This window comes from Peromyscus eremicus, chromosome 1 (genome assembly GCF_949786415.1).
Source record: "Peromyscus eremicus chromosome 1, PerEre_H2_v1, whole genome shotgun sequence".
Lineage (NCBI taxonomy): Eukaryota > Metazoa > Chordata > Mammalia > Rodentia > Cricetidae > Peromyscus > Peromyscus eremicus.
The window spans coordinates 83,616,455-83,644,356 of record NC_081416.1 but is presented as its reverse complement, the minus strand read 5'-3'; the positions used below and the strand labels follow the sequence as shown (position 1 = coordinate 83,644,356).

Here is a 27,902-nt window from a genome sequence, read left to right as displayed (position 1 = left end):
CACCCCTACCCCTCCCTTCCACCCCTGCCACAGTGCTTTTTCTACAACTCCAGTTTACCCCCAATAGTGTTGAATGCTTGCTCTACCTAAAGTGCTTTCTCTGTGTGTGTTTGCACACACGTGTGTGAACTTGTTCATTGTGTGTAGATGCATATGTGTGTGCATGCATGCGGAGGCCAAAGAACAATCTTGTTGTGTCTCAGAAACTGTTCATTCTTTATTATTTTTTTTAAAGGGAGGGTCTCCCACTGGAACTCACCTAGCTGGCTGAGCAGGCCTGAGAGCCCCTGAGAGCCCTTGACTCTGCCTACCAGGTCTAGCATCATAGCACATGCCACCGTGCTTGGCTTTTTAAATGTGGGCTCTAGTGATGGAAACAGGTCCTCATTTACTTACCAGACAGGCACTTTACCCATTAAGCTGTGACCCCAGCCCCATGCAATTTATACATGGAAACAGAATCACCAGTGTGATAGTATTCGGGGAAGATTTGGTCTTAAAGTGGAGACACCATTAGTGGGATTAGTCCCCTTATAAAAGGGGGCCAAGAGAGGCTTCTGGATCCTTCTACCATGTGAGGATAGTGAGAAGGTCTGTCCATGAACCAGGAAGTGAGCTTCACCACACACTGAATTTGTCAGCTGCTCAGTCTTGGAATTTTGGCCCCTTAAATTGTGAGCAACAAACCTATGTTGTTCTAAAGTTAATGAGCTAAGGATGTTTTGTCATAGTATTCCAAATGAGTAATACAATCACCAACACTTTCATTTTATTTTGTTTTGTTTTGTTTTATTTTATATGTACGGGTGTTTTTCCTACATGTATGTCTGTACATCATATGTGTGCATTGCCTGCAGAGAGCATAAGAGGGCATCAGAAGCCCTAGAACTGGAGTTACAGATGGTTATCAGCAGCCATGTAGGTACTGGGAATTGAACCTGGGTCCTCTGAAAGAGCAGTCAGTATTTTTAACCACTGAGCCATTTCTCCAGCCTATATATATTTTTTTGTTTGTTTCTTTGTTTGAGGCAGCTTAAAGCATGGTAACTCTGTGAAGCCCTGACTGGCCTAGAACTCACTATATAAACCAGGTTGACCTGGAACTCACAGAGATCCACCTGCCTCTGCCTCCCACATGCTGGGATTAGGCATGCATCACCATGCCCAGTCCAATCATCAATACTTAAAACACAAGAGATCATGTAGAATTCTCCTCTCTGTCTCTCTGTGTGTGTGTATCTGTCTCTCTCTCTCTCTTTGTCCCCTTCCCCCTCACGCCCCCCTCTTGTTTTTCAGAATGGCCAGGATGGCCAGGTAGTTGTATCATGTAATTTCATTTTGCTTTATTTCTGGGGTGGTACTGGGGAACAAGCCCAGGTTCTCATGCATGATAGCCAAGTGTTTCACCACTGAGATACCCCACCCTAGCTCCTGGTATCTGTCCTTTCATACAGGCTCACTTAGAAACCTTAGACCAGCCCATGAGTCTTTCCTTACTTATTTTTACTCGATGGAGTTAATGCCAGAGTTGACAAAGGGGTTTTGTCAGCTCGTGGGCCCAAGTTCTATCTGTTGGAAAACTGCTAATTACAAAGCAATGCATTGGGAGTTGAATAAACCTGGGACTAGCCCTGTCACTCACTGAGGTCCCTGACTTCTCAGAGCCTCAGTTTCCTGGAACTTGCACATAAATAGTAGCTGCTTTCAAATTACATTGAGGATGAAATTTAACAGTAGATGAACAGGGCTTTGCAAACTCCAGCAGGTCAGGCAACTGACAAGTATCTCATTATTTTATCTCATTAAAATTGCTCCAGGTGGCCTGGCTATCGGCAGGTAACTCTGTCTTTGAACAGATTTTCCAGCAAGGGAGGACTTTTCTTTGGTATTTAGGTGATGATGTGTCTGCAATGCCAGGCCACAGGCTGGCTTCCAAGGTTATCCACCCACATTATTTCAACAACCAGGGACCTTCAGGGAGGGTAAAGGGTTGAGATAATAGTTGCTGTGGGAGATTTAGAAGATTAAAGGAAAATGATGTGTCTGCTCACTGAGAGTCTGGCTCAGACCCACTTTGTCAGCAGGGGTCCTACAGCTGTTTCTCTATGCGTGCTCTTATGAGTGTTCAGTAACAGTGCATAACTGGGCCCGGCGGTGGTGGCGTACGCCTTTAATCCCAGCACTGGGGAGGCAGAGCCAGGCGGATCTCTGTGAGATCGAGGCCAGCCTGGGCTACCAAGTGAGTTCCAGGAAAGGCACAAAGCTACACAGAGAAACCCTGTCTCGAAAAAACAAAACAAACAAACAAATAAAACAAAAAAAGCAGTGCATAACTGGGCTGGGGAGACGGCTCAGGCAGCAGAGTGCTTGCCTCACAAGCATGAAGACCTGAGCTTGACCCCCAGTACCATTATAAAAGCTGAGTGTGGTGGTGTGTGTCTGTAACCCCCACACTGGAGAGTTGGGGAAAGGAGGATCGAGCCCTGGGGATTGCTAGTCAGCCAGTCAAGTCAAATAACCCAGCCCCAGGTCAGTGAGAAACCCTGCCATAAAAAATAGGATGGAGAGTAAAGGAAGGAACATGTGCACACGCATGCACCAGATAATGCCCAACAAAGTTGGGCATGTTGTGGTGCATGGCCTGCAATCCCAACGCTGTGAGACTGAGTCTGGAAGGTTATAAGTTCAAGGCTAGCCTGGGCTGAACAACGAGACCTTGTCTCAAACAACAGAAATACATAACAAGAATCATGTGGCTGTGTAACCCATCTTCTGAACTTTTCATTTTGTGAAATTGAAACACTACGTCCATTAAACCACTCCCTACTCCCTACTCTCCCCAGCCCCGACAACCAGCATTCTACTTTCTAGTTCTATGCTCTGACTACCCTAGATACAGCCTAAGGGTGGCAATGTGTGTCTTTTTGTGTCTGGCTTATTTCCCTTATTTGTAGCGTTTCCTTTTTAAGCACATTCAACACCTCATTGTGTGTGTCGGACCACACTTTGTTTATCCATTCATTTGTCTGGACATTCTGGTGGCTTCCATTGTATCAATCACTGTGAACACGGGTGTGCAGACACCTCTGGGAGACTCTGCTTTTAGTTGTTCGGCTATCTACCCACAAACAGACTGGCCAGGTCACAGCATTTGTGAGCACTCTTAAATTATTTTGTGATTTAAAAACAAGGGGACTAGGTGGCACAAGCCTTTAATCCCAACACTCAGGAGGCAGAGGCAGGCCGATCTCTGTGAGTTCAAGGCCAGCCTGGGCTACAGAGTGAGTTCCAGGACAGCTGGGGCTACATAGTGAGACCCTGTCTTGGGAGGGGAAAAAAAACACAATAACAACAGAAAACAAAACAAACAAAAAGACAAAAACAAAACAAAAAAACCACACTGGGGTAGCTCCAGTTCTTTCTTTAGGATGGAGCTGCCCTCTTGTGGTAATTTGCCTAAATGACAAATAAAAAGAGAGTTGCGAGGCACCCAATACACACTCTCTAGGGCTTTTAGGAAACATGAATTATTCTTCTGACCACATATATGTCAATCTAGAAGAAGGATGATGCTGTAGATATCAAGCAAGTAGGTGCTTGCTTCGTCTAGTTTGATCTCAGTAGCGACAAACACCATGACCAGAAGCAACCTGGAGAGGAAAAAGGGGTTTTGTCTTACACTTCCTGGTTACAGTCCATTACTGAGGGAAGAAACCTGGAGGCAGAAATGATACAAGAATGCTTTTGGCCCTGGCTTGCCCACTGGCGGATGCATAGCTAGCTTTCCTTTTTATTTTTATTTGGTTTTTTTGTGATTATAATTTAATTACATTTTCCCCTTCTCTTTCCTCCCTGCAGACCCTCCCACATGCTGTTCCCTGCTCTCCTTCAAATTTATAGCCTCTTTTTTCACTAATGGTTATTGCATGCATACATACATGTACTACCTGTGTGTATGTTTTCGAGGCTGACCCTTTGGCACTGGGCAACCAATTGGTGTGCTCTTCTTTGGGGAAGGCCTCCTCTCCTGCTCCTATATTTCTTCAGTGTAAACAGCTGAGACAGGCCAACTATAAATAGTTCTTTGTGTAGGCTTGAGGTCTGGTGGGCTTCTCTCTATCCAGTTTGGTAGTCCATTGGTGTCAGCTTTGTTCAGCTCACATTCAGTGGTCTTATCAGTGAGACTTTACAGTGTAGCTTCTGATATTATGAGGAGACACAGTATCAGAGCAAATCCCTTGATCCTTTGGCTGTTACAATCTTTCTGCCCCCTCTTTTGCAACATACCCTGAGCCTTAGGTGTGGGAGTGCTTTGTAGACACATCCACTGGGACTGGGCTCCACAGCTCTGCATTCTGATTAATTGCAGTTTTCTGTAGTAGTCTCCATCTGTTGCAAAGAGAAGTTTCTTTGATGAAGGGTAAAGACTACACTTATCAATGGGTATAAGAACAAATGTTTATAGATTGTTGTAAAGGATTATCATAGCTAGCTTTCTTATACAGCCCAGGACCACCCACCTAGGGATGGTACTGCTTATAGTGGGCTGGACCCTCCTGCATCAGTTACCAATCAAGACAGTCCCACACAGGCCAAACTGATCGCCGACAATTCTTCAATTGAGGGTCCTCTCAGATGACTCCAGGCTGTATCAAGTTGACAATTAAAGCTCCTCATGATGTACTCTTCAAAAGAGAGCACCCCACAAATGTTACCATGGCAAAACCAGGAGCACCTCAAAGTTGCCCAGTGTGAAGTTGGCGTTGTTGTCAAAAAAGCCAGGGCCGGGTTCTTGACAAGGGAATTAATGTGTGTTGAACATATTAAGCACTCTGAAATCAGGTAGAATTTCCTGAAGTGGGTGAAGAAAAATGTAAGAAAAGGAAAGAAAGAACTCTAAGAGAAGAACCCAAGTTCATGTGAGGTGCCAGCCTGTGCTGTCAGAAGAGGGAGAGGTGGGGGAGAAGCCTGTACTGCTGGAGCTCATGCCTATCCATTCCTGGAATAACAGATGTTTAAAACAAAACAGAACAAAAACGAACAAAAAACTCTACTGAAAAATAATAATGGTAGTAAATTACCCAATCTGGGTAAAAATAATATAGAGCCATTTCAGGAGTGTTTACTTTGGCCCAGCTTTCAAATCTTAGGCCTGGGCTCTCCTACTGCCAACCATTTGAAGACATTCCAAAAAGAAATATAAGTGGCAAGCAAGGAACGATGTATTAAAAAATGGCCAGGTAAGAGATCTTGCCTTAAACAAGAGGTAGATGTCTGAGGACAATGCCTGAAGTTGTCCTCTGACCTCCACATATGTGCTCTGTGTCCACACACACCTGTATCCCCAACAAATGCACAAACACACAAGCTTGAGCATACAGCCATATGTGCATGGGTGCATGCATGTGCATGTGTGCATGCACATACATACACTGGTTGTTCCAATTTATTTGTTTATATTATTTTTTGAGACAATGTCTTACTTTGTAGTGCTGGCTAGTCTGGAACTGACTATGTAATCAGGTTGTTCTCAGACTCACAGAGATCCACCTGCCTCTGCCTCCCAAGTGCTGGGATTAAAGGTGTGTATCACCATGCCTGGACTCAGAGCTTTTGAGCTGACTATTGATAAGCACAGTTGAAAACATGGTATCTTTTTCTTTCTCTATACAAATTACAGATAGGCTTTCTAGATTTTAGGACATCTTCCTCATCCCACCCCCATTTTTTTCTTCCAATATTGAAATCAAACCCAGGACCCTGCGCTTGCTAGGCAAAGGCTCTACTTCTAAGCTGTATCCCCAACTGTGAAAATTGTCTTTGATGATGAGTTTTTTTTTTAAAGAAAACAATGTAATACCCCAAAAGGTGTTCTGGGGGTGGTGGCCAAGGTAAGGAAAATGTGCTTCCCATACCTCAGCCTTTGCACAGCACTGCCCACCTACCAGCCTGTTAGCACACCTACATATTATCTAAACCATTATCTACTTAATTTTCTTTAAAATGTTTTACTTCTTTTTATCCAAATACATAGAATATTTATATTAATTCTTTGAGAATGTCATACATTGTTTTTTGATAATATTCACCTTCTTCCCCCATCTCCTTTCAGATACAACCCCTATTCCACACCTACCCAACTTTGTGTCCTTATTTTTTTTTTAAGAAAAAAAAAATCAAGTCCTATTAGGGCTGCCTATATATACTTGGGTGCATGGCCAACCACTAGAGTATGTTAGACCTCCCAGGGACCACGCCCTTAAAGAAAGTTGACTCTCCATCTCCTGGCAGCTGTCAGTTTCCGTTAGCTCCCCAGCTAGGAGTGGGACTTTGTGCCCACCTCCCCTCTCCATGCTGGGGTTTTGTCTGGCTTGAGTTTGTGCAGGTTTTGTGCATACTGGAACAACTAGTGTGTCCCCAAACCACTGTTTCTTAGTCATCCACTGCTCCCGGCTCTTACAGTCTTTCTACCCCTTGAATATCATGATCCCTGAGCCTTAGCAGGGAGGGGAGTGATACAGATGTCCCATTGAGGGTTAAGCACTCTGTGGTCTTCTCTGCATCCTGACCAATTGTGGGTCACTGTTAATCACCATCAACTGCAAAAAGAAGCTGCCCTGCTGGCGTTTGAGAGATGCACAGGTTATGGCTGTAACAGGAAGTCATTAGGAGTCAGCTCAATACTATGCCCATTTAGCAGAGTAGTACTGGTAGGACCTATGTGACCTGTCTAGTCACAGGTTCTTAGCCAGGGATGGGTTTCATCTCATAAGGCAGGCAGGCCTTAAGTTTAAGCAGTAAGTGGTTGGTTATGCCTATAACACCAGTGCCACTGTTGCACCAAAGGGCACGTCTTGACAGGCCAGTCATTGATGTAGCTTCCGGGGTCCACACTTGGGTGAGACTGGTGATTACTTTTCTCCTCCAGTGGTGTACATAGTACCTTCTAGCACTATGAAAGCTACCTAGTAAGGATAAAGCTTCCAGATGAGCACCAGGCTGGTTTCTCCATATTCTATGACGTCCTCAGCAGTAGGACCTTACCATCAAGCCCTGGAATGTAACCAGGAGCAATGACGATAGCCTTTAATGTTGGGGGTCCTATAGGACCTCCTTAGTCAAAGACTCTCACAGAAGTAACCCATTCCTGGCACTGGGCTTTTTATTTGTTATCTTATGGTGTCTTATAGAGGCATTGCCACCCCATTAGAGGGTAACTCCCTTTCAACTCTTTTAATAATGTGTGTGCGTATAGCTTCTGCAGTAGAGGACGTTCGTATGACTCTTTCAGAAAGTCTTTATGTTGATTCTTACTCTCCTTACTCCTTCCTCTACCCTGTCCTCCCACCTCTCACTCACTGCATTTAACCTTTCTTGTTCCATTAGTTCCCTTCCCCCTTATATCACTGCTTTCGAATTCCCTTTCCTTGAAAGCCCCCCTCCCCACGGTGTTAGCTTTTAATCTTTAGATACATGCTTCATTTAGAATCCCCACACAAGTCAGGAAATTACTCAAATACATTTTAAAAGCATCTTTACTTTACTATCCTAAGTAGAAAACCAGTGCCCACTGATATAAATCACAAGTTATTGGAAAAATGGAAGCAATCCTGTCCCAGACAATCCTTAGACTCTGGCTATATGTACCTGTCTTCTGAGACTGTCAATTGAAAGCCTTCTCCTTAAAGCAGGGGTGGGGTGCAGTGGGTAAGAATGCTTTTGCTGTGCATGCATAAGGACCTGAGTTCAGATCTCACCACATAAAAGCCACTGTGCTGGGAGGCCCTGCTGGTTGGAGGTTGTAGTCTACCATGGCCTGGGGCAGCTCTCTCTGAGCTTGGCAACATGGATGACTACCCCCATCCCCCAGTGGAAGGCACCCTGTTCTCTACTTGACCTTATTTGGAGACTGTCTCTAGGTCCAGATGCCTGACTTATCCCTAGTGTGACCTTGAATGCAGTTCCCTGCAGAAGTTTTCCCCCTGCTGCCCGTATGGTAGTTAGACATTGGAACATTACGACAGGACTGTGCTTCCACAGATGATAACTAAGACTGTACTAGGAGCCTTATGATAGGAGCATGCTGTTAATGCAAATTAGGTGATTCCCTAGCTACCGTCCCCAATCCTATATAGTCCTGTACTCTGGAACAAAGTTGAGCTGATTATGGCCGGGCAATGGTGGTGCACGCCTTTAATCCCAGCACTTGTGAGGCAGAGCCAGGCAGATCTCTGTGAGTTTGAGGCCAGCCTGGGCTACCAAGTGAGTTCCAGGAAAGGCACAAGCTACACAGAGAAACCCTGTCTCGAAAAACCAAAAAAAAAAAAGTTGAGCTGATTAACTAAGTTATTTCCTGGAGGGCTATCTCCATCATTCTCACAGGCTGGACGAAAACCTGCTCACTGCTTCTGCCCCCTTTGTCCCTGTAGCCCAGTGGCCAATGGACCATAGGGGAGGAGGGGCCCACACCACTGTGGCCACATGTGTCCCTGTAACCCCAGTGCTATGTGTGGAAGAGACAGGAGGATTACTAGGGATATTGCTGGCCACCAGTCTAGCCCCATGTTTGGTGAGAGACACTCCCCCCAACTCCAAAGAGTAAGGTGAAGAGAAATAGAGCAGGACACCGAAAGTCCTTCTTTGACTCTGCACACATATGTGTGCATTCATTGCACACACATACACTATACATGCAGAGATTAAAAAATTTAATTTAGAGTATGAGGGTTGGCAGGTGTTGGGCATTAAAGCCATTCTGGCCCCAAGCTTCCTCAGGATTACTGTAAGAGAGTTGGGAAGCGAGATTTTCTTACCTGTAACTTAATGTGCTTATTGTCTTATCCCTGCAGGCCTCCTTAAGTACCATGGGAAGGATGGGAGCTATGTGTACCTCATATTTGGAACATGCTAGGTTAGAGGTTCTGATGGTTTAGTGGCTCTGTGGCAACATGGGGTGGGGGGTTTCTCTCTCTCTTTTTGCAAAGTCTTCCCAGATCTGGGGAGGAAGCAGCCGTAGTGGGAATTCTCTGGTCTGAGGTTATTCAAGAAACCCCCCTCTGCATGAGATTTCACTACACATTTAAAGGCACACTTTACCATCATGAAGTACCACCGTCACAGTGTTGACAAGCTGGTTCCTTCCAAAGCCCACAAGGTCAGGGTCTGTCCCGGGCTTCCCTTCCTGGTTTACAGCTGGCCTTGTCTTCCCTGTGTCCTCACACAGTTTTCCTTCTGTTTCTGTCCTCCTGGGTTCTTTTAAGGACATCGATCACACTGAATTAGAGCCTAATGTAGTGACTGTGAGCCTGCCCCATTCTAACTTAATTACCGTTTTAAGAACTCTACCTCTAAATCCAGTCATGTTTTGAGGTACCGTGTGTGTGTGTGTGTGTGTGTGTGTGTGTGTGTGTGTGTGTGTGTGTATACAATTCTCTCCCTCACCTCTCCCCCTGTACGCCTTGTTTTCCCCCGTCTCTGACGCTCTGTTTTCCTCACAGGCTTGGAATTTTCTTCTGCCCTCTGCTGCCTTTTATCCAAATGATCACTCTCTTCATTATGTTCTATGTCAAAAATGTGAGTTGGACCCAAGTTGCAACCGATTACTTTCCTTTGTTAACTTACGACCTGGTGGGGATCCAAGCTGGGAAAGGGTTGTGGGGAGGGGTCAGGAAGCTGTAAGTCAGTGGCTGGAGAGTGGGCACTTGGTGGGGTCCTGAAGGCTGCTCCTTGGGCACAGGTGGAAAGGTTCTATCTCTCTCCTCAGATCAGCCTGATGATGAACTTCCAACCTCCAAGCAAGGCCTGGCGGGCCTCCCAGATGATAACGTTCTTCATCTTCTTGCTCTTCTTTCCATCCTTCACAGGCGTGTTGTGCACCCTGGCCATCACCATCTGGAGGTAGGGACGGTGGCTTTGGCTGAGGTTGTACTGGTGGGGTGGATAGATGTCTGCTTTCAAATGTGGGTTTTATTCTCCAGATGTGGAGACAGCTGCCATTGAAATCATAGTTTGTTACTCACAGTTCCCAAGAAAGGAAGGCTCCCCATGCCATGCGGGGCCACATGAGGAAAATATAGAGGTTGTCAGGAGGAAGGGGGGGGGTGAGGGACAAAAGCCTTTATTGCAATTTCCAAGGTAAGGAACAGATGAGGCAGGGCAACCAGGCTAGGGCTGGCCACTTTGAGTCTTTTCAGAAGGTTCCACAGTCCTGGGGGCTGTTGTGGATTGTTGAGATCATGACCTTGGGGTGACTGGGGTCTGGGACCATGCTCCAACTGTGAGAGCCTGTTAAAAGAGATGTCTGTGTTGCAGGCTTCCTGTCAGGGGGTTGTCGGCATGTGAAGTCATGCTTCCTAGGCTAGTCCTGGGAAGGGAAGTCTCCCCAGAGTCCACAAGACTCTCAGATGGCAGACATCAGAATAAAACCTGTGCTTAATACAGAGCTCAGCCCATGTTCCTAGGGTAGCCGGCAAATACAAGGACCAAGGGAGGATGAATCCTACCCTGGATTTATTCTATACATCCTACACCATAGTCGGGAGCCATTTCCTAATTTCTGCCAAGTGTTTAAGCTTCTCAGACTGGGAGAGGCCACTTCTACACTGAGAGGAAACTGGACTGAAGGGAACCAGTCCTCGTCTGGCCTGGCTCTTCCTCCTTTGGCTCTACCTCTCTGCAGCCCTGAAGCTTTTCTTCCATGTCTAGGCTCCAGCAGGTCCCTTTCTATGTGGTCAGCCTCCTCTCTGTGAAGGGGTCTCCCCGTTCCCTCCGAGTCTCAGCTCCAAGGTCAGTTCTTGGCCTGAGCATCCCAGTCACCCCTGGCTGCTTCTGGCTCCTTACCCCTTTCCTTTCTCAGGCCCACATTCAACCCAGCATTCCATGGCTCACAGTTTATGCGTATGAGCTTCCTTTCATGTATGTATGGGCGTCATGTGTTTGCCTGGTACCTGCAGGGAACAGAGGAGAACGTTGTAGATGGTTGTGAGCCACTGTGTGGGTGCCGGGAACTGAACCCGGCTCCTCTTACAAGAGTAGGGAGTGTTCTGAACCTCTGAGACGTTTCTCCTGCCCCAGTCTCTTGTGTCATCTTATCCCTACCCTCTCTCTTCCTAATCTTCCAGTGTCTACTCATTTGTAATAGCTGACAGCACATGCTCACAATGTCACACCTGGCTTCCACAGCTAACAAGCCTCCCACTTGGTGTATCTTAAATCACATTCTCAAGAAAGACTTTCTGACCGCTCCTAAGATACCGCTAGATTGTTGCCTAGATTCTGGATTGGCCACTGTGGCAGGTGATAGCACTCTAAGAGCTGGTCCTCAGACCGCAGGTGACATCAGACAAGACTGGGTGAGAGCTCTTCCCTTGGAAGCAGAGTACGGGAAGAACAGGCAAGATTCTCTGTGTCTGGAGCCTGAGTCCAGAAGGGATCCCTTGATTCTGGAAAGCCTACATCTGAGTCTCAGGCAGCAGATGGTCTTCTGCTTCCTGTTTTCAGGTTGAAACCTTCAGCTGACTGTGGCCCCTTCCGAGGTCTGCCTTCCTTCATTCAGTCCATCTACAGCTGGATCGACACCCTGAGCAGAAGGTCTGGCTACCTGTGGGTCGTCTGGATCTACCAGAACCTCATTGGAAGTGTGCACTTCTTCTTCATCCTCACCCTCATTGTGCTGTGAGTGGGCTTCCCCGAGAAACTAAAGGGAGGAAAAGCCAAGAGTTCTTGAGGACCCTTTCATTGACATGAGACTGTCCCGGGGACGTTCATTTGGGACACAAAGCAAGGAGTACAGAGCAGTGAGTACAGGATGCTCTCAACTCCACCCGTAAAGAGAGAGTTTCTGTAAAATGTTGTTTAACGCTCTCATAGCTAAGCTTTTTTTTGAATGCTCTACAAAGAAAGTATTCTTATTTTCTTCCTTTTTGCTGGGGATATAGCTCAGTGGTAGAGTAGTAGCCTAGCATGTGCACGGCCCTGGGTTTAATCCTCAGTATTGGGGAAATAAGGAAACAAGAATATTAAAATAAAATAAGAATATTTAAATATTAAAATAAAATAAGGAGAATATTAAAATAAAATATGTTAAAATAAATTTTTTTAAAGAGTGAAAATGTGTGAGAATTCTTAGAAAAATTCCTCTGGAGACTGCAAAATATAAAACTGGCCCAGGTGTCATTGACATTTTAGAGTATTGCATTTTAATTTTTAAAAATATCCATTTCTGACTTCTTATGAAGATTCATCAACATTGGGTTCGTTTTCCTGCATGGATAATTGGCTGGTCAACGTACAGTGCTCTGTGTTTCACAACTTAGCCCCCACAGCATTACACAGGGCTGCTCCTTGTCTGGAGACACGGGACTCAAGGACTCAGACTACTGGAGCCAGCCGTGGCGTACAGAGCAATGTCTGTGCTTTGTAGACGAGAGTGACAAGTCAGAGACAGGACAGTTCCAAAACAGCTTCTATGCTGCACAGTCTGATAGTGGAGGAAGAGGCTAGAAGCCAGGTCTCCTGGCTCACCATGATGTTCCCCTCCCCCACTCACCAGCAGCAACTGTTGTCAGCACTTTAGAATGGTAAGCTGGTCTCCACCAGGCTTCTTGTTCACTGGCTCTGCTGCTGTCTCTGCTTGTACTTCTGACACCAAATATGTGTGTGAAAGGGAAGTTTCCCTTAAACTAAGCAATCCTTCAACACCACTGGCACCAAGTTGGTAACCTACCCTTTCAGTCAGTTCTGATCCTGGACCTGCATGGCATCAACCTCACAAGTTAGGGGCAGAGTCCTGCAAAGCCCAGTTTAGAAGCTGGATATGGCAGGGCACATCTGTAACCTCAATAGGTTAGGGGGGCAGGGACAGCTCCAGATCCCTGGAGCTCAGTGTCCAGCCAGCCTACCAGCTGATGAGTACCCGGTTCAATGAGAGTCTGAAAAACAAAATGAGATGGAGTAATACAGCAGGCTGCTAGACTTTTAACTCTAGTTTCCATGCGTGGATTCACAGGAACACGCACGTATGCACACACACGAACACACACACACACAATGCAGTTTCTCAAGTTCTACTAAACCTAACCAGGTATTTGAAAAAAAAAAAATTGGAGAAATGTACATTGCTTCAAGTTTGAACAGCACTTGTGCAAATCACAGAATCTTGCTACATATTCAAATTGTGTTTTTAAAACGTGGATGCCTGGCCCTTGCCCAGAGAATGTATGCTTGCTTGAGCTAAGGACCAGCCATGATGTGGGGCTTATTTCTTCCCCACAGGTGACTCCACGTGCAGCCAAGTTGAGAAAATACTGTTCTAAGACAGCGGTTCTCAACCTTCCCAATGACAGGACTCTTTAATACAGTTCCTCATGTTGTGACCCCCACAACCATAAAATTATTTTCATTGCTGCTTCATAACTGTAATTTTGCTACTGTCATGAATCATAATGTAAATGTCTATGTTTTCTAATGATTTTTAGTTGACCCCTGTGGAAGGAGGGGGGTCATGATTCACAGGTTGAGAATCACTGCTCTAAGGCACTTGGCCTGCTACCCTGTTTTGACTTTTCAGGGGCACACTTGGGTCAAAACCCATTTGCCAGCAAATATTCCAGTCCCTCTGTACCCTACTGAACATGGAGCTCAAAGCACTGTCACGATGTCTGTCTGCCACTTTCTTCTCTTTCAGAATCATCACCTATCTCTACTGGCAGATCACAGAGGGGAGGAAGATCATGATCCGGCTGCTCCATGAACAGATCATTAACGTAAGGCTCTCCTGTACCCTCCCCTGTAATGACCCCTGCCCCCACTCCTCTCAACAGAGTTTAATAAAAGTTTCCAAACATACTCCAAAATAGAGAGAATAAATAGTACAATAAATTTCCAGTCCCCATCACCCAACGTGTGTGTGCGCGCACGTGTGTGTACTTGTGTGTGCAGACACACATGTAAGTGTATGCACATCTGTGTTGAAGGCCAGAGGACAACCTTGGGTGTCATTCCTCAGACTCCGTCCATATTTTTAAAAAGATAAGACAAGGTCTCTCGTTGGCCTGGAACTTGCCAAGAAGGTCTGGCAGGCTGGCCCGTGAGCCCCAGAGCCTGCTTGTCTTCATTTCCTCCCCACTGGAATTACGAGCACATGCCACCAGGCATGTCTTTTTATATAGGTTCTAGACATCAAACCCGCTTGTGAGCACTTCACTGACAGACGTCACTTCAGCCATCATGGACATTTATATACTCTCATCTCATCCCTGCAAATCTTTGCATTATCTTAAATACTCTTGAGGCTTATGAGTTAACAACTACCTCTCTTATCACTGTGCCGCAATGCTTGATGCGGGAAGTCTTTATTTTGGCTCACCTGTCAGTCCATCACGGTAAGGAAGGCAGGGTAGAGTTCATTGGCAGGCGCATGAGGCAGAGACCAGTCACATGTTGGCAGATCGGGGGCAGAGAAGTCGGGCTAGAACCAGAAGCAGGTACCACCTCCAAGGCCCACCCCCGGAAGCCCACTTCTGCTGGTTAGACCACCTGAGAGAGTACCGTTCCTGGGCACAGTTCCTTGGGGAATTCCAGTTGGTGAGTGTAGAAGTAATGAGGGAAATAGAGGGTGAACTTGAAGCAGAGGCCACAGAAATATTAGTGTGAGCAGTAGTTACACAGTAGTGGTGGCTGGGATAATTATTACAAGCAGCATGTTAAAGTCAGGGGCTCATTTTCGAAGCATTGTTTTTGCGTCTGTAGATGACACCCCAGGAGTGACAGCTAATGTTTTCCTTTGCTGCTGTTCATTGTTGAACCAATAAAGTCAGTAAACTCTGAAAAAAAAATTGTCAGGGGTTCACAGTTTAAGGAGAAACAGGCATGAAGTTGGGACAACCATGCCTGTGTGAAGTTGGATGATAGTACCAGTGTGACGTTGGGGTAACCATGCCTGTGTGAAGTTGCGGTGACCATGTGAAACATAGATGACTGTGCCTGTGTGACGTTGGGGTGACAGTACCTGTATAGAGGATACAGTGATGCTCGCCTGGCTCCCTACACAGGTGGAGTAGTTCACGCCTTCCTGCTGTAGGGTTCATGAGGAAGTGATCCAGCCTCCTGGGAGAAGGGATGTTCCCTCTGTTTTCCTTTGAACTGTTGAATCACAGATCTCAGCCGACACAGATAACCTTGAACCTTTTTAATTATTATTAAATTGTGTGTGTGTGTGTGTGTGTGTGTGTGTGTGTGTGTGTGTGTGTGTGTGGTGAGTGTAGGCATGTGTGTGTGTGTGTGTGTGTGTGTGTGGAGTGTAGGCATGTGTGTGTGTGTGTGTGAGTGTAGGCACGTGTGTCCTTTGTCATGTGTAGGACGTTAGAGGACAACTTACTTTTAGGACTCAATTCTCTCTCCTCCTGCCATGGCTTCCGAGAATGGAACTCGGGTCGTCTTCCGGCTTTTGTAGCGAACACTTTTACCTGCTGAGCCGTCTCACCTGCCCACGTGTAACTCTGATGGCTGAATCATTGTTGATGTCCTTAGGAGTGGAGCTCTAAGCTTTGGTGTCTCAGTAGGAGGACTGGGAAGACCCAGGCAGGACTAGTTCATAGAACAAGGGCTGGGACAGGGAGCTTGCAGGTAGGGCTTCTGAAGGTCTGCGTGCTAAGCCTTCAGACAGTGCCATGGAAATCGTATCTACAATAACAAGCAGAGGCTCTACTCCAGCCTACTGGAGATGGAAGGGGTCACTTAGAGGAACCTATGGCAATGCAGGAGAATTCTGGGGCTCATTGTCTTTGCTCTGAAATGTTTCTTTTCTTTCATCAGAAGAAAACATAGTGGATATCTCCTCTGGACTTGTCCTTTTTATGCATGCCTTCTGCACCCTGTGCCAGTATTCATATGCCATGCCTTACTTTTATTTTTCCTTCTTGACAGGAGGGCAAAGATAAGATGTTCCTGATAGAAAAGTTGACCAAGCTACAGGATATGGAGAAGAGAGCCAACCCCAATGCACTTATCCTGGAAAGGAGAGAGGTAGAGGTGAGGCCAGAGCTACCTTGGGGCCAGAGAACACACTCTCACATTCTTGTGACAAGTGTATTGGAAAGCAGACACTTTCTAGGGTTTTTTGTTTGTTTGTTTGTTTATTGGTTTCTGTGCAATGGGGTCTTGCTGTATAGCCCAGCAAGACCTATAGTTCTAGCCTCTTGAATTCTGGGATTACAGGTGTACTTAACTCCTCCTGTCTATGATCCTTCACTTTGCTGTCCTAAGCATTACTGTACTTTTAATTAAAAGAAAAAAATCATTGTTCACTTAACATCTGCATGCCTGGATGTGGTCCAGGTGTTGTGTTGCTGTGAATTAAAGAATGTTCTGCCCTCATAGAGTTCACACTTGTTTTAAATCACCCAGTAATACACAAGTGTATCCCACTGAATAGTTAACACTATTTTTCCAGATCTTTCCCTAAGACATCAGCAGTCACACCTGCATTTCCCCAGACTTTGATAAATGGATTATGAAAGTAGGGCTTTCATAATTTTATAACCATAGCATAATATCCAAATAATATCATAGCTTTCTTCTTACTGAACACTGTATCCTGAACATGGTTTCTTTCTGGATATGTTTGGACATTTGAGTTTTGGGGCTTTTTAAATACTAAAGTTGGTATTGAATGAAACATTGTATTAAAAACTGTAGTCAGTGGTCAATACATTAATAGTCATTATTTTGTGGTGCTGTGGATGGAAACCAGAGCCTTGTGCATGCCAGACAAGTGGTCTACTTCTGAACCACACCGCTAGTCCTATTTATTATAAGTATTTTATGTAGTTCTGCTCCAAGGACATGTACACCTGCCCTCATAACATGTTGTTAATAGGTATTCTTTCATGAAGCTCATTAAAAAGTTTTATTTTTTTTTGGTCTCCTGAAACACATCAGTAAAAGGTAAACTCTCCTTAACTGAGAACATTGACAACATGATTTGCTATCTGTGTAAAGTAATGCTGTCAATGTTGCCCATCTCAAATTCCCAGAAGCCAGGTACCTCTGTCACCCCAGGCACTAACATATTACCTGGCATGTCATAAATGCTCAGTAAATATCCATGGAATGAATGCAATATCTGTTACTAAAAAGCTAGAGATGCTGGATATTTCTGTGGCTGACTCTTGGTCTCAACCATTACCCCTTCATTTTAAAATAGTGGTGGGCTCACAGATTGTACCAACTGTGCAACACACCCAGCGTTTGCATCCCTCCCTCCGGTGACATGGCTGTATGTTTTCTTCATTTTCAGCAACAAAGCCCTTTGCATGTGGAGGAACTCAATGCTGCACCTGGTGCGTACCAGAACTGCAAGAGACAGAGGCATGCGGTGACGTAGCCCAAGGTGGAGGGCGTTCAGTCGCTCTTCAGCTGCAAGCCTGACCTCAGATGAACTTGCTTTTGGTCTGGTCTACTGCAGAAGCTCACAGTGTCACTAGAACCTGGTTTCTGTCTGTTCAGGTCACATGTTAGCTCTTTACACAAACAGCCACCTTGTAATGATGGCCAAACAGCATTCACCAACACCTCACATCTTTTCAGGTTCCATCGAGTGAGAAAGAGTTAGGGAATCTAGAATTTTCACATCAGCTTCATTCAGTCTAATGTGTTCCTCCACAAACCCATTTCTGTGACCATGAAAACATGACAGTACCTGTGGCTGTAACCCAGCCACGTGCTTCAGCTATGGTACTGATGGTATAACCGTACAGATCACAGGAAGTGAGAGCAGGCAGTTCTACCTCCCAGGTTAGGGGCTGAAGCCAGAAAGGGAATGGGTGCTGGGGAGGGAACAAAGAAGCCTACTCACTTCTTTAGACTAGTCATTTGATATTTTCGTGTGTGCATGCTTGTGTGTGTACCTGTGTGTGTACAAGGAGGCCAGTAGAGGGCGCTGAGTATCCTCCATCACTCTGCCTATTTCTCTGAGGCAGGAGCTCTCCCTGAACCTGGATCTAGTGTCTTCTTGGCTAGTCTGGAAGCCAGCAAACTTCAGTGATCCTCCTGCCTCTGTCCTCATTCTATCAGGGTTTACAGGCATGTGTGGGATACCTGGCTTGGTACATAGGTTCTGGGATTCCACAACCAGCACTCTGACCACTGAGCCACCCCTCCAATCCTGAGCTTGTTTTTAAAATAGAATTTACTGACAACAGCCAATAATGGGAGGTCAAGGGGAGAGTCTAGAAACTGAAAAAGGAGGCAGGAAGAAAGGCTTGAGAAGTGCTGGGCTCTTTCTGGCCACAATGATCTTCCCCTTGAGGAGATGGGACTGTGTGTGTCCGCGTTGACTTCTCTTTCCTATGTCAAACCCAGACCTGCGGTTGAGACGATCAGCGCAAGACGAGAATCCGGAAGTCTGATGAGTGCTGTGGCAGCCGATGACGGTTGAAAGGGGGAAAGAAGATAAAAAAATGAGACAACCTCCATGACAGCTGGGCCTCGGGAGCTTCCCAGGGGTGAAATCCAAGCCTGAGGCCAAGAGGAATCTCACCCACCGTGCAAATGGCTCTGTGAAAGAGGGCACACTTTACTTCTCTTCCAACCCAGACTGCTGATTTTTTCCAAAACAAAGTACTTGGAATTTTCCAACTAAAACTGTTAAAATATTGGAATTATCCCACAAATAGCTGGGAAGAGGAAACCTGGAAATGTTGCATTTTTATCTTTAACTTTAAAATATTTAATTTTAAAATATATGTCTGCATGATTGGGCCTTTAAGAATCTCTCTTCCCAGACCTGGCAATGGTTTAGAAACTGGTGCTAAGAAAAGTGGTCCACAATGAATAAAAATGTGATCCTCAATCTGGGATACAAAAACCTCTGAATGGTGTGACTTGCATTTGCTCTGGCTTTGAACTGGAAACAGCCCCATGTAATGAAATGTAATGAGAGGTCTTGTGGCTGAACTTCATGTCTTTACTGAGTATTAGAGTCTTGAGGTTGGACCAGAAATAGGGGAGGTGGAAGAAAAGAACGAGACTCTGTCCCTATGCATGGTCATTGTCGTGGTTTGAATCTGAAGTGTCCTCTACAGGCTTGTGTTTTGAATGCTTGTTCCCTGGCTGGTGACACTATTTGGGGAGGCTGTAGGACTTTTAGGAGGCAGACCCTTGATGGAGAAAGCAGGCTATTAGAGGCAGACTGGCCTTTCAAGGATATTCCTGGCCCCTACTTCCTGCTTTACTCTTCTTCTTGGTCAGCCATGATGTGAACATTTGCCACACCCTCCTGCTGCCACAAACCACAAACTGCAATGTCTTACCAAAGCTGTCCTTACCACGACGGACTAAAACTATAAACCAAAATAGATAATTCCCTAAAGTGCTTCTGTCAGGCATTCTGTTTCAGCAAAGCTGTAGCATGAATCTAAAATGGTCTTATTAATAAAAACGAATGTAGGAGCCAGGTGTTGGGGTAAATTCTGAAAGATCAGAGAGACACAACAAGCCATATCCAACCTCACCTTGCCAACTTCTTAGCTGATCTTGTCTCCTCAGACTGGAAGCTTCTGAATCTCATCCGAATGGATCTCAGCTGAACTGCTGCTAAAAGCCTAAAAGCTTAAAAAGCCTAAAAAGCCTCTAGTTCCTGGTCCTCACACCTTATATACCTTTCTGTTTCCTGCTATCACTTCCTGGGATTAAAGGCATGTGTCTTTTCCAAGCAAGACATAAGATCTCAAGTCCTGGGATTAAAGGTGTGTGCCACCATGCCTGGCTTCTATGTCTATCTAGTGGCTGTTCTGTTCTCTGACCCCAGATAAGATAATAATCTTTACTAGGGTGCACAATATATTGGGAGACACAATATCACCACAGAAAGCCAGCACGATACAGCCATTGGAGTCTTGCAAGCCAAACAAGAAATCAGGGGTGACACATAGAATCTGCGTGTGCACATGAGATGAGTATGTACATGAGTGTGGAGAAGTTTTTGCAAATCTGCCAAATGATTCAGAAGGCTTGTAACTGTCCTTAAAACTGGAGGCTGCACTAGGCCCGTTCCTGAAGCGCCACCACTTCCCAACAGTGCACGACTGAGGACCAGGCCTTGAAACATGTGTCCTGGAGTGGGGAGACACCTACCCAATCATTGCACTTCCAACCCAAAGCCTGGAGAACTGTGGCTTAAGACTGGAAGCAGCCTCTTTTGAATCTCTGCAAGGTCTCACCCCTTCGTGGCTGCAGCACACACCCACTTCATGTCTTAGGAGGCAATGATTTATGGTAAAGTTCAGCTATAAAAGGAGAAGCTAGCCAGGCAGTGGTGGCACACACCTTTAATCCCAGCACTTGGGAGGCAGAGCCAGGCGGATCTCTGTGAGATCGAGGCCAGCCTGGTCTACAGAGCGATTTCCAGGACAGGCTCCACAGCTACACAGAGAAAGCTGTCTCGAAAAAAATAAAATTAAAAAAAAAAAAGGAGAAGCTAAGATAGTCTACAACTTGCCCATGTCTTTATAATCTTTGACTCGAAGACATGTGGAAAGAATTGAACTCATTAGTGTGGTGGCAGGGAGCACTAACATCTCCCTGAATTCTCACAGCTGGAGCTTCTTCATGACATTTAAGTGAGACAGAGATGGGGACAGTGTGCCCCAGTGCCCTTGTTCTGCTCACGATTTCACCTGTGTACAAGAGCAAGGCTTTATTCCCATGTCGTATAACAGCGTCCCATGCCACCCATGCTGTAGCTTTTGCCTTTAGTTACCCAGTGTTCTAGGTGTCATACAGAACCTAATTTGTGAGATTGGGGCTGGGGTCCTGGAGCTTGCACAGGGCTTCATGTCTGAGGCCCACACTCTGAGCAATCTGTTAGAGCCCTTCTGCTCCCCCTCCCTTATTCGTTCCCTTCTTAAGCAGTATGACACTTCACTGTTTTGGGGGGGACATTCCACAGCTCATTTGAACCTTATTGCATTATCTCTGTGGCACAATGAGGTAGGGCAGATTGTGTGACTACCATTTGGCATGTGATGGGAACTCACACTGGTTTTGATTTGCATGCAGCCTCATGGCTAGTTAGGGACAGAACTGAGGATAGCATTGGCTACCGCATCCTCACATCCTTGCCAACACCCGTCATCTGTTTTCTTGGTGATAGCTATGCCAATAGGCGAGACGGAATCGCAAGACAATTTTAGTTTGCACTTCCCTGATGGTGAAGGAGGTTGAACATCTTTTTAATTTATTTGCAGTGTTGAGGAATGGGGTCCAGAGGCTCATGCGTGCTGGGCAAGTATATGATCACTGAGCTGTCTAGCAGCCCTTTAGCACTATTTGAAGAAGTTTTTAGAGCTCTTTATATTTATCCTTGCAGTTCTGACAAATCCCCCCTTGACCTTCTCACCAGCTAAGGGGAGATGAGGCATTGGTCTGCTCTCTTGTTATCCCCTGCCCTTTGTCTGGGTAGTTAGGTCACCCATGTCTTCTCCATTTTTAGCCCAGCTTCCTACTCCCCATCCTGAGTGCTAGCAGGTATACACCACCATGCCTGGTTTATGCATTCCTGGGGTTGAACCCAGGGCTTCCTGCATGCCTGGCATGCACTGTACCAACTGAGCCACATCTCCAGTCTTGGGCATGCTGGGATGTCAAAAGGCATCTCAGACACCTTTGCTAGTGTTAAGCTGGTTGAACATAGTCAGGGCCTTGGGTTTTCTGTTAACATGCCAGGATATTGCTACAGTCAGGTACAGGAATAACTGCCAGCACTTTGATTACTGTACTGTCCCTGACTGAAGCACTTTAGGTATGGTCATTTAACCAGCTCACTGGCTTTATGAAACAGGAATTACCCCCACTTTACAGAAGAGGGATCTGAAGTCCAGGAGGTGTGCCACTTGCCAGGGTCACACACAGCCTAGGTGACTGAACTGGGAGGCACACCCAGTCTGCTCCAGCACATAAGCTTCATCATAAAGCCAATGAGACAGCACACAGTAACAGAATGGCTGTGTCTGGAAGCCTGTATGTACTACCACCCATTAATATGTATTAAATCTCCAAAACATTTCTGCATGTAACAAATTGTACACCCATGACTGACCTCCATATATCTGCCATCTCTTCGGCTAGCTCTTATTTTCTTCCTGTATTTAATACTCTTATGTATGTTCTTTTTTGCATATGTGTGTGTCATGTGAGTGCTCATGCATGTTCACATATGAATGGGCACAAGTGTGAGTGGGGGTACATGAACACATGTACAATGGACTAAACCTCTGAAACCGTAACCCAGCCTCTATTAATGTTCTCCTGTATAAAAGTTGCAGTGGTCATGGTGTCTCTTCACAGCAACAGAAACCCTAAAACACTATCTCCACTTTTTAGTTAATTTGGATAAGAGTTTGTCAATCTTATTGATTTTCCTCAAAGAATGAACTCTTTGTTTCATTGATTCTTCGTATGTTTGTTTGTCTCTATTTTATTGATTTCAGTCGTGGGTTTGATTATTTCTTGCCATCTACTCCTTTTGGGTATGATTTCTTCTTTTTGTTCTAGAGCTTTCAGGTGTGATAATAAGCTACTGAAGAGCCCAGGAATATGGAAAAAAATGTACACTTATAGCTTTTATGCATATTTCTGAGTGTATTAGGACGGATAGCTGCTTTGACCCTTTACCCTACATTCTCCCAGGAACGGGAAAAACCATTTAAACAAACCCACGACTACGTGTAATCAGAAGTCGTAAATCCTGGATCCCCTTGTGATCTCAGAGGTGCCCTGACAGTGCTAGCTCAAGTCCCTAAACTCTGAGATGCCAAGATGCTGTGAATCCTGATATGTACTCTCTGCCCTGGGTATAACCTTTGGCTGTAAAAGGAGCTTGTAGCCCTTTCTCGGGGCTAATTATGTAGCCCTAACTAGTTAGAGGGTTTCCCCCCCTGCAGTGTTTTTGAATAAAGTTGCTTCTGGTTAATAGACTTCAATGGTCTGCTTCCCATTATTTGCACAATTCCAGGACTCAACAGTTACTAGTATGAGATCTAGTTTTGGGGTTTTTTGTTTGTTTGTTTTGTTTGTTTGGTTTTTGAGACAGGGTTTGTCTGTGTAGTCCTGGCTGTCCTGGATCTTGCTCTGTAGACCAGACTGGCCTTGAACTCCAAGATCTACTTGCCTCTGCCTCCCACCAGAGGAAAGAGATGGCTCAGCAGTTAAGAGCACTAACTGATGTTCCAGAAGACCCGGGTTCAATTCCTAGCACCCACATGAATGTACCTGGCCGATCAGGTCCGAAAAGCTGCCATGTGACCTTTCGCCCTGCTTCTGCCTGCAAGGTGGATTTGCTCCTGGTCAGATCAGAGGACGACTTCCGCTGTCTACTCTGTTTTCGTGAGTGTATTTCCTCAGTTTGTATCTTAATAAATCCCCATTACCCATGAAATAGACTCACGTGGATTGATCTTAGTAAGTGGTGTCCAAGATGAGTGCTAAGATTAAAGGTGTACACCACCTCTGCCCAGCCATTTTTGTTTTGTTTTTTATGTAGGCACTTAATAGTATGAATTTGCCTCTTAGAACTGTCGCCATTGAGAAGTCAGCTGTTATTCTAATAGGTCTTTATATGTTATTTGGTCTTTTTCTCACATCTTTTAATATTCTTTCTTTGTTATGTACATTTAGTGTTTTGATTATTATGTGCTAAGGAGAATTTCTTTTCTGGTCCAGTCTATTTGGTGTTCTGTATGTTTCTTGTACCTTGATAGGCTTCTCCTTTAGGTTAGAGAAAATTTCTTCTATGATTTTGTTGAAAATATTTTCTGTGCCTTTGACCTGGGTTTCCTCTCCTTCTTCTTCTTCTATTCCTATTATTCTTAGATTTTTGTCTTAGATTTTCATAGTGTCCCAAATTTCCTGGATGTTTTGTGCCAGGATTTATTTATTTGTTTGTTTTTTTAGATTTAACATTTTCTGTGACTGAGGTATCCATTTCTTCTATTGTGTCTTCACTGAGATTCTCTCTTCTGTCTCTTGTATTCTGTTGATGAGGCTTGCCTCTGAGGTTCCTGTTTGAGTTCCTAAATGGTTCATTTCCAGATCTCTCTCAGTTTGAGTGTCTTTATTGATTCTATTTCCACTCTATTTCAGGTCTTGAACTATTTTACTCATTTCTTTCTATGGTGGTATTTTATTTGTACTGAAATGTGATTTTAATTGTATGTTAATAAATAAAGTTGCCCGGGGGTCAGAGCTATTAGAGCCATAGCAAGAGCGTGGCGGTGGTGGCGCACGCCTTTAATCCCAGCACTTGGTAGACAGAGCTAGGTAGATCTCTGTGTGGTCAAGGATACAGCCAGCATTGGAGCCACACGCCTTTAATCTCAATACCAACCATAGAAGACCTGGAAGTCTCTACAGACAGGCAGTGACGAGGCAGTCATGTGTTTGGGTTTACAACCAATGAGAAGGCAGAACAGAAAGACTATATAAAGACATACACACAGGAAGTAGGTCCCTTTCGGAGAGCTCTCTTGGCTAAAGCTGGAAGGGTAAGGCTCTTAGCTCTGACCTCTTGGCTTTCTTCTCTGAATCGGCTCTGTGTTTCTTATTTAATAAGACAGTTGGTTACATCTACATCTTTCCACTGTATTTTTTATTTTTCATAGATTTATTTAGGGGATTTATTCATTTTCTCTTTAAGGACTCGATCATCATAGGTCCTCCTTGTCTTGTGCTTCAGCTAGGCTGCATTTCTCAGGGCTATTGTAGCAGGGTTGCTGGGCTATAGGAGAGACATGCTGTCTTGGCTGTTACTGATTGTGGTTTGTTGCTGGCATCTAGGCATCTGGGTTGGGGATGAGTAGTGAGAGACTCAACAGAGCCATTGTATCCAGCATGATGGCAGCTAGACTTTTACATAACCTTTTGTAAATAGTCAGTGACTGTTATCTGAGGTTTATGGAGTTACTTTTCCTGAAGCATTCCCAGAGCCTTTGCATAACTTGGAGACACACCTGGCAGCCTGGAAGTCTCTTATGGCTCAGACTTGCTTAGGTAATAGTTCCTTCAGACAACTCCTAGATCCTAACAGAGGTTTTTGGTATTTGGAGATTGACTTGCTAAAAGTACCTTTTGTGTAACAATAAAGAGGCTTCTGCAAAGCAGTTCAGAGTTTAGTCCATTAGAAGCTGATCCACCCTGATGCTTTTGCTAAAGCTTATCACATTCTGCAGCGTCTCTTTCTTCAGAACACAGGGATGATTGTAATTCGAGGTGCTGATACCTGGTTTTGTCTTTGTTGGGTGGGTGTTTTGATCCTTGGTTTCTGTTGCCCTCTTTGGTCCTTAGGAGGGTGTGGTGGCTGTGTGTTGCCTGATAGGAAATTCTTTTGGGATCCTGTTAGATGTGGCCACTGAAGGTCCTGGGTTAAAATGTGTTTTCTATGTATTGGGAGCTAACGTTAGGAATGGGGATGGTCTGGGGGTGGGGGCTAAAGAGGTCCACAGGAAGAAGAAAGCAGGGTGTTCCACCAGGATTTGCTTAGTCCTCTGGAATAGGGCAGAGAGTGAGAAGAAGACTCGGGGATCAGATTTGGAGGAAAGGAGGCAAACATGAAGATCTGCAGTTAGCTTACCTGCTTCCCTGGCCAGGTTGGCCTGTGGGTTCCCAAGGAACTGGACTCAACTCTTACACAAACGTTGTGCTATACTTGTGAATCTCTCATGAGAAAAGATAGAAAATAAGCTAAAGCAGGATGTAAATGGTTTGGAATTAGATCATCAGAGCAACTGCAACCAATAAAGATGTTCTTTGGTTCATGTAGATACCCTCCTTATAATCAGATTATATATCCAAGAAGCTGGGAAATTTGAAAACAATACACTAGAGAATCTGGTATATTTTTGAAAGGAATTTCTTTACTGAAAGGACACTAGACTAGCTTAAATCAAAAAGCTCTTATGAGGCTGGGGAGAGGCCTCAGCAAGGAAGGAATTTGCTCTCCGAACATTAGGAGCAATTGGGGTCCCCAGAATCCATACAGAAAGCCAGGCATGGTGGTACACTTCTAAAGCACTAGCCTGGGGATTGGATAGAAACAACAGATCCCTGAAGCTCACTGGATCCATGACATTCAAGTTCAGTGAGATTCTCTGTCTCAAAACAAACATACAAATGTGGGGAGTGGGTGATCACTATATGAAAATGATGCATCTCCATGGTAATAAGCTTTCTGCTGCCTGATAGTAAGTTTCTCCACTGATGCAGGAAGCCAGATCAAGCTGAACTGTCAAAATAGAACAGGTATATTGAGGGCAAAGCAACTCCCGGGTGGGTTCACTGGTCTTAGCAATCGAGGCCAGAGAAGTTGTGTGCCTGAGCTAAGGCAGGGAGGTTTTATAGATTGTAGATTCCCTCTAGACCTTTCATTATCTGTCTCCAGCATCCTAGGGCATGAAGGGGTAGATGAGTTTAGTCTGTATGGGCTTTAAAGCACACTGCACCATCCATTAAAACTGTTTATCTATAACCCTAAATTTATGTTTTCCTCCTAGGAGTATGTCCCATTTCCTAAAGGAAGGTTCCCACTTGGATATATTCCCATAATTCATCCCTTCAAGTGCAGTGGTGAATGGCTGATACCATAATATGCTGGGAATGATGGAAATATTTTATTTTTAGTCTATGTTACATGATTATAAAGGTTGAGTGGTCTCTGTAATGAAACATGTGGGTCAGGATGCTCACTCATCCCTGCTGTCTTTGACACGTTGCTTTGTCTGCCCCACAGTTTGGTTTCTTTTACTGTGATTTAACTTGGTGCCCACTTCACGGGTTTTGTCGTCAAGGGCACAAAGGAAATATCTTACACGTGCCTGGCAGCAGACAAGCATTCAGGTTCAGAAACATAAGCACGCTGTCACTTAACCCTGACCCCCTCTTTGTGGTACAAATACGCTACTTTGAGGTTAACCTGCCAAGGGCATACTGTCTGGAAGAGTCTGACCAGCACTCAGACCTGGTTTCCTCAGATCCAGATTCTAAGTTAAGCCCAGACTAAGCCTCCCAAGGAAGCGCCTCACAGTATGTACACTTCCTTAGGATTCATTCAAACCCAGGCCCCATTAGCAAAGGACCTGAATGAAGTCTTAAATCCTACTTGGCTCAGTCAAGGGCAAAACGGATTTGGGAGGGAAATCAGAAGACTCTCAAGTCTCTCCACAGAGGGTCTGCAGCTCTTTCAAGGGCCAACCTGCTCTGTCACATGCCAGGCAGACATTCTCCAGGGACCAAGGTTCAATCAGGCCTCAGATGTGTTTTCTGGGGTCATTTTCTCTTCCCTCCTGCCACTTGGTCATAGTGACATGCTTAGATATTTAACAAATGTTAAATTTTTCTAGAGAACTTCCTTGGGGTTGTGATTAGAGCTCAGTGTGGAGTATGCACTTAGTGGGAGCCCCTGCATTCAATCCAACAACAAAAACTAAAAGGGAAACCAAAAGTTTTAAATATTGGAGTCTATGTAGCTAGGCTGGATTCCAAATGGAGATCCTCCTGCCTCTGCCCCCCAAATACTGGGATTACAGATGTACATCATCATAACCAGCCTAAAAGCTGACCTGTCTGCCCCTGCTAGCTTCTCCCTCCCAACCTTCCCTTTCAGCCTCATCTGTGGCTTTTGTCACTGACCTATAACCTAGTCATGGTGTCCCTCCAGTCCTTCTGTCTTGCTGGCCTACAGCAGCCAGTCAGGGAGTTTTAAAATGCCACCACTCTACACAGCTAGGCGACAAGGAAGCATGCCAGGTTTTGGTACTGAGTGCAGGTTCTCGTGATAAATGGGACCTGAGATAATTTCAGGCAACATTTGTAAAGAACCAGGTGTGACAACACATGACTATAACCCCAGTACC

General features: G+C 45.1%; 1 protein-coding gene across 2 annotated transcripts in view; it reads left to right on the top strand.

Moving 5' to 3' along the window:
* The window catches only part of Tmc5 (transmembrane channel like 5), a 57,041-nt gene extending 38,625 nt beyond the window's left edge, over positions 1-18,416 (top strand). For both annotated transcript variants that reach the window (XM_059268196.1, XM_059268188.1), the window contains 7 exons: positions 9,498-9,573; positions 9,764-9,897; positions 11,500-11,673; positions 13,685-13,763; positions 15,925-16,029; positions 17,297-17,339; positions 18,361-18,416. In XM_059268196.1, the coding sequence (XP_059124179.1) occupies positions 9,498-9,573; positions 9,764-9,897; positions 11,500-11,673; positions 13,685-13,763; positions 15,925-16,029; positions 17,297-17,339; positions 18,361-18,407 (658 nt within the window). In that variant the 3' untranslated portion in view covers positions 18,408-18,416. The remainder of the gene's footprint in view (positions 1-9,497; positions 9,574-9,763; positions 9,898-11,499; positions 11,674-13,684; positions 13,764-15,924; positions 16,030-17,296; positions 17,340-18,360) is intronic.
* Positions 18,417-27,902: the final 9,486 nt, after the last annotated feature.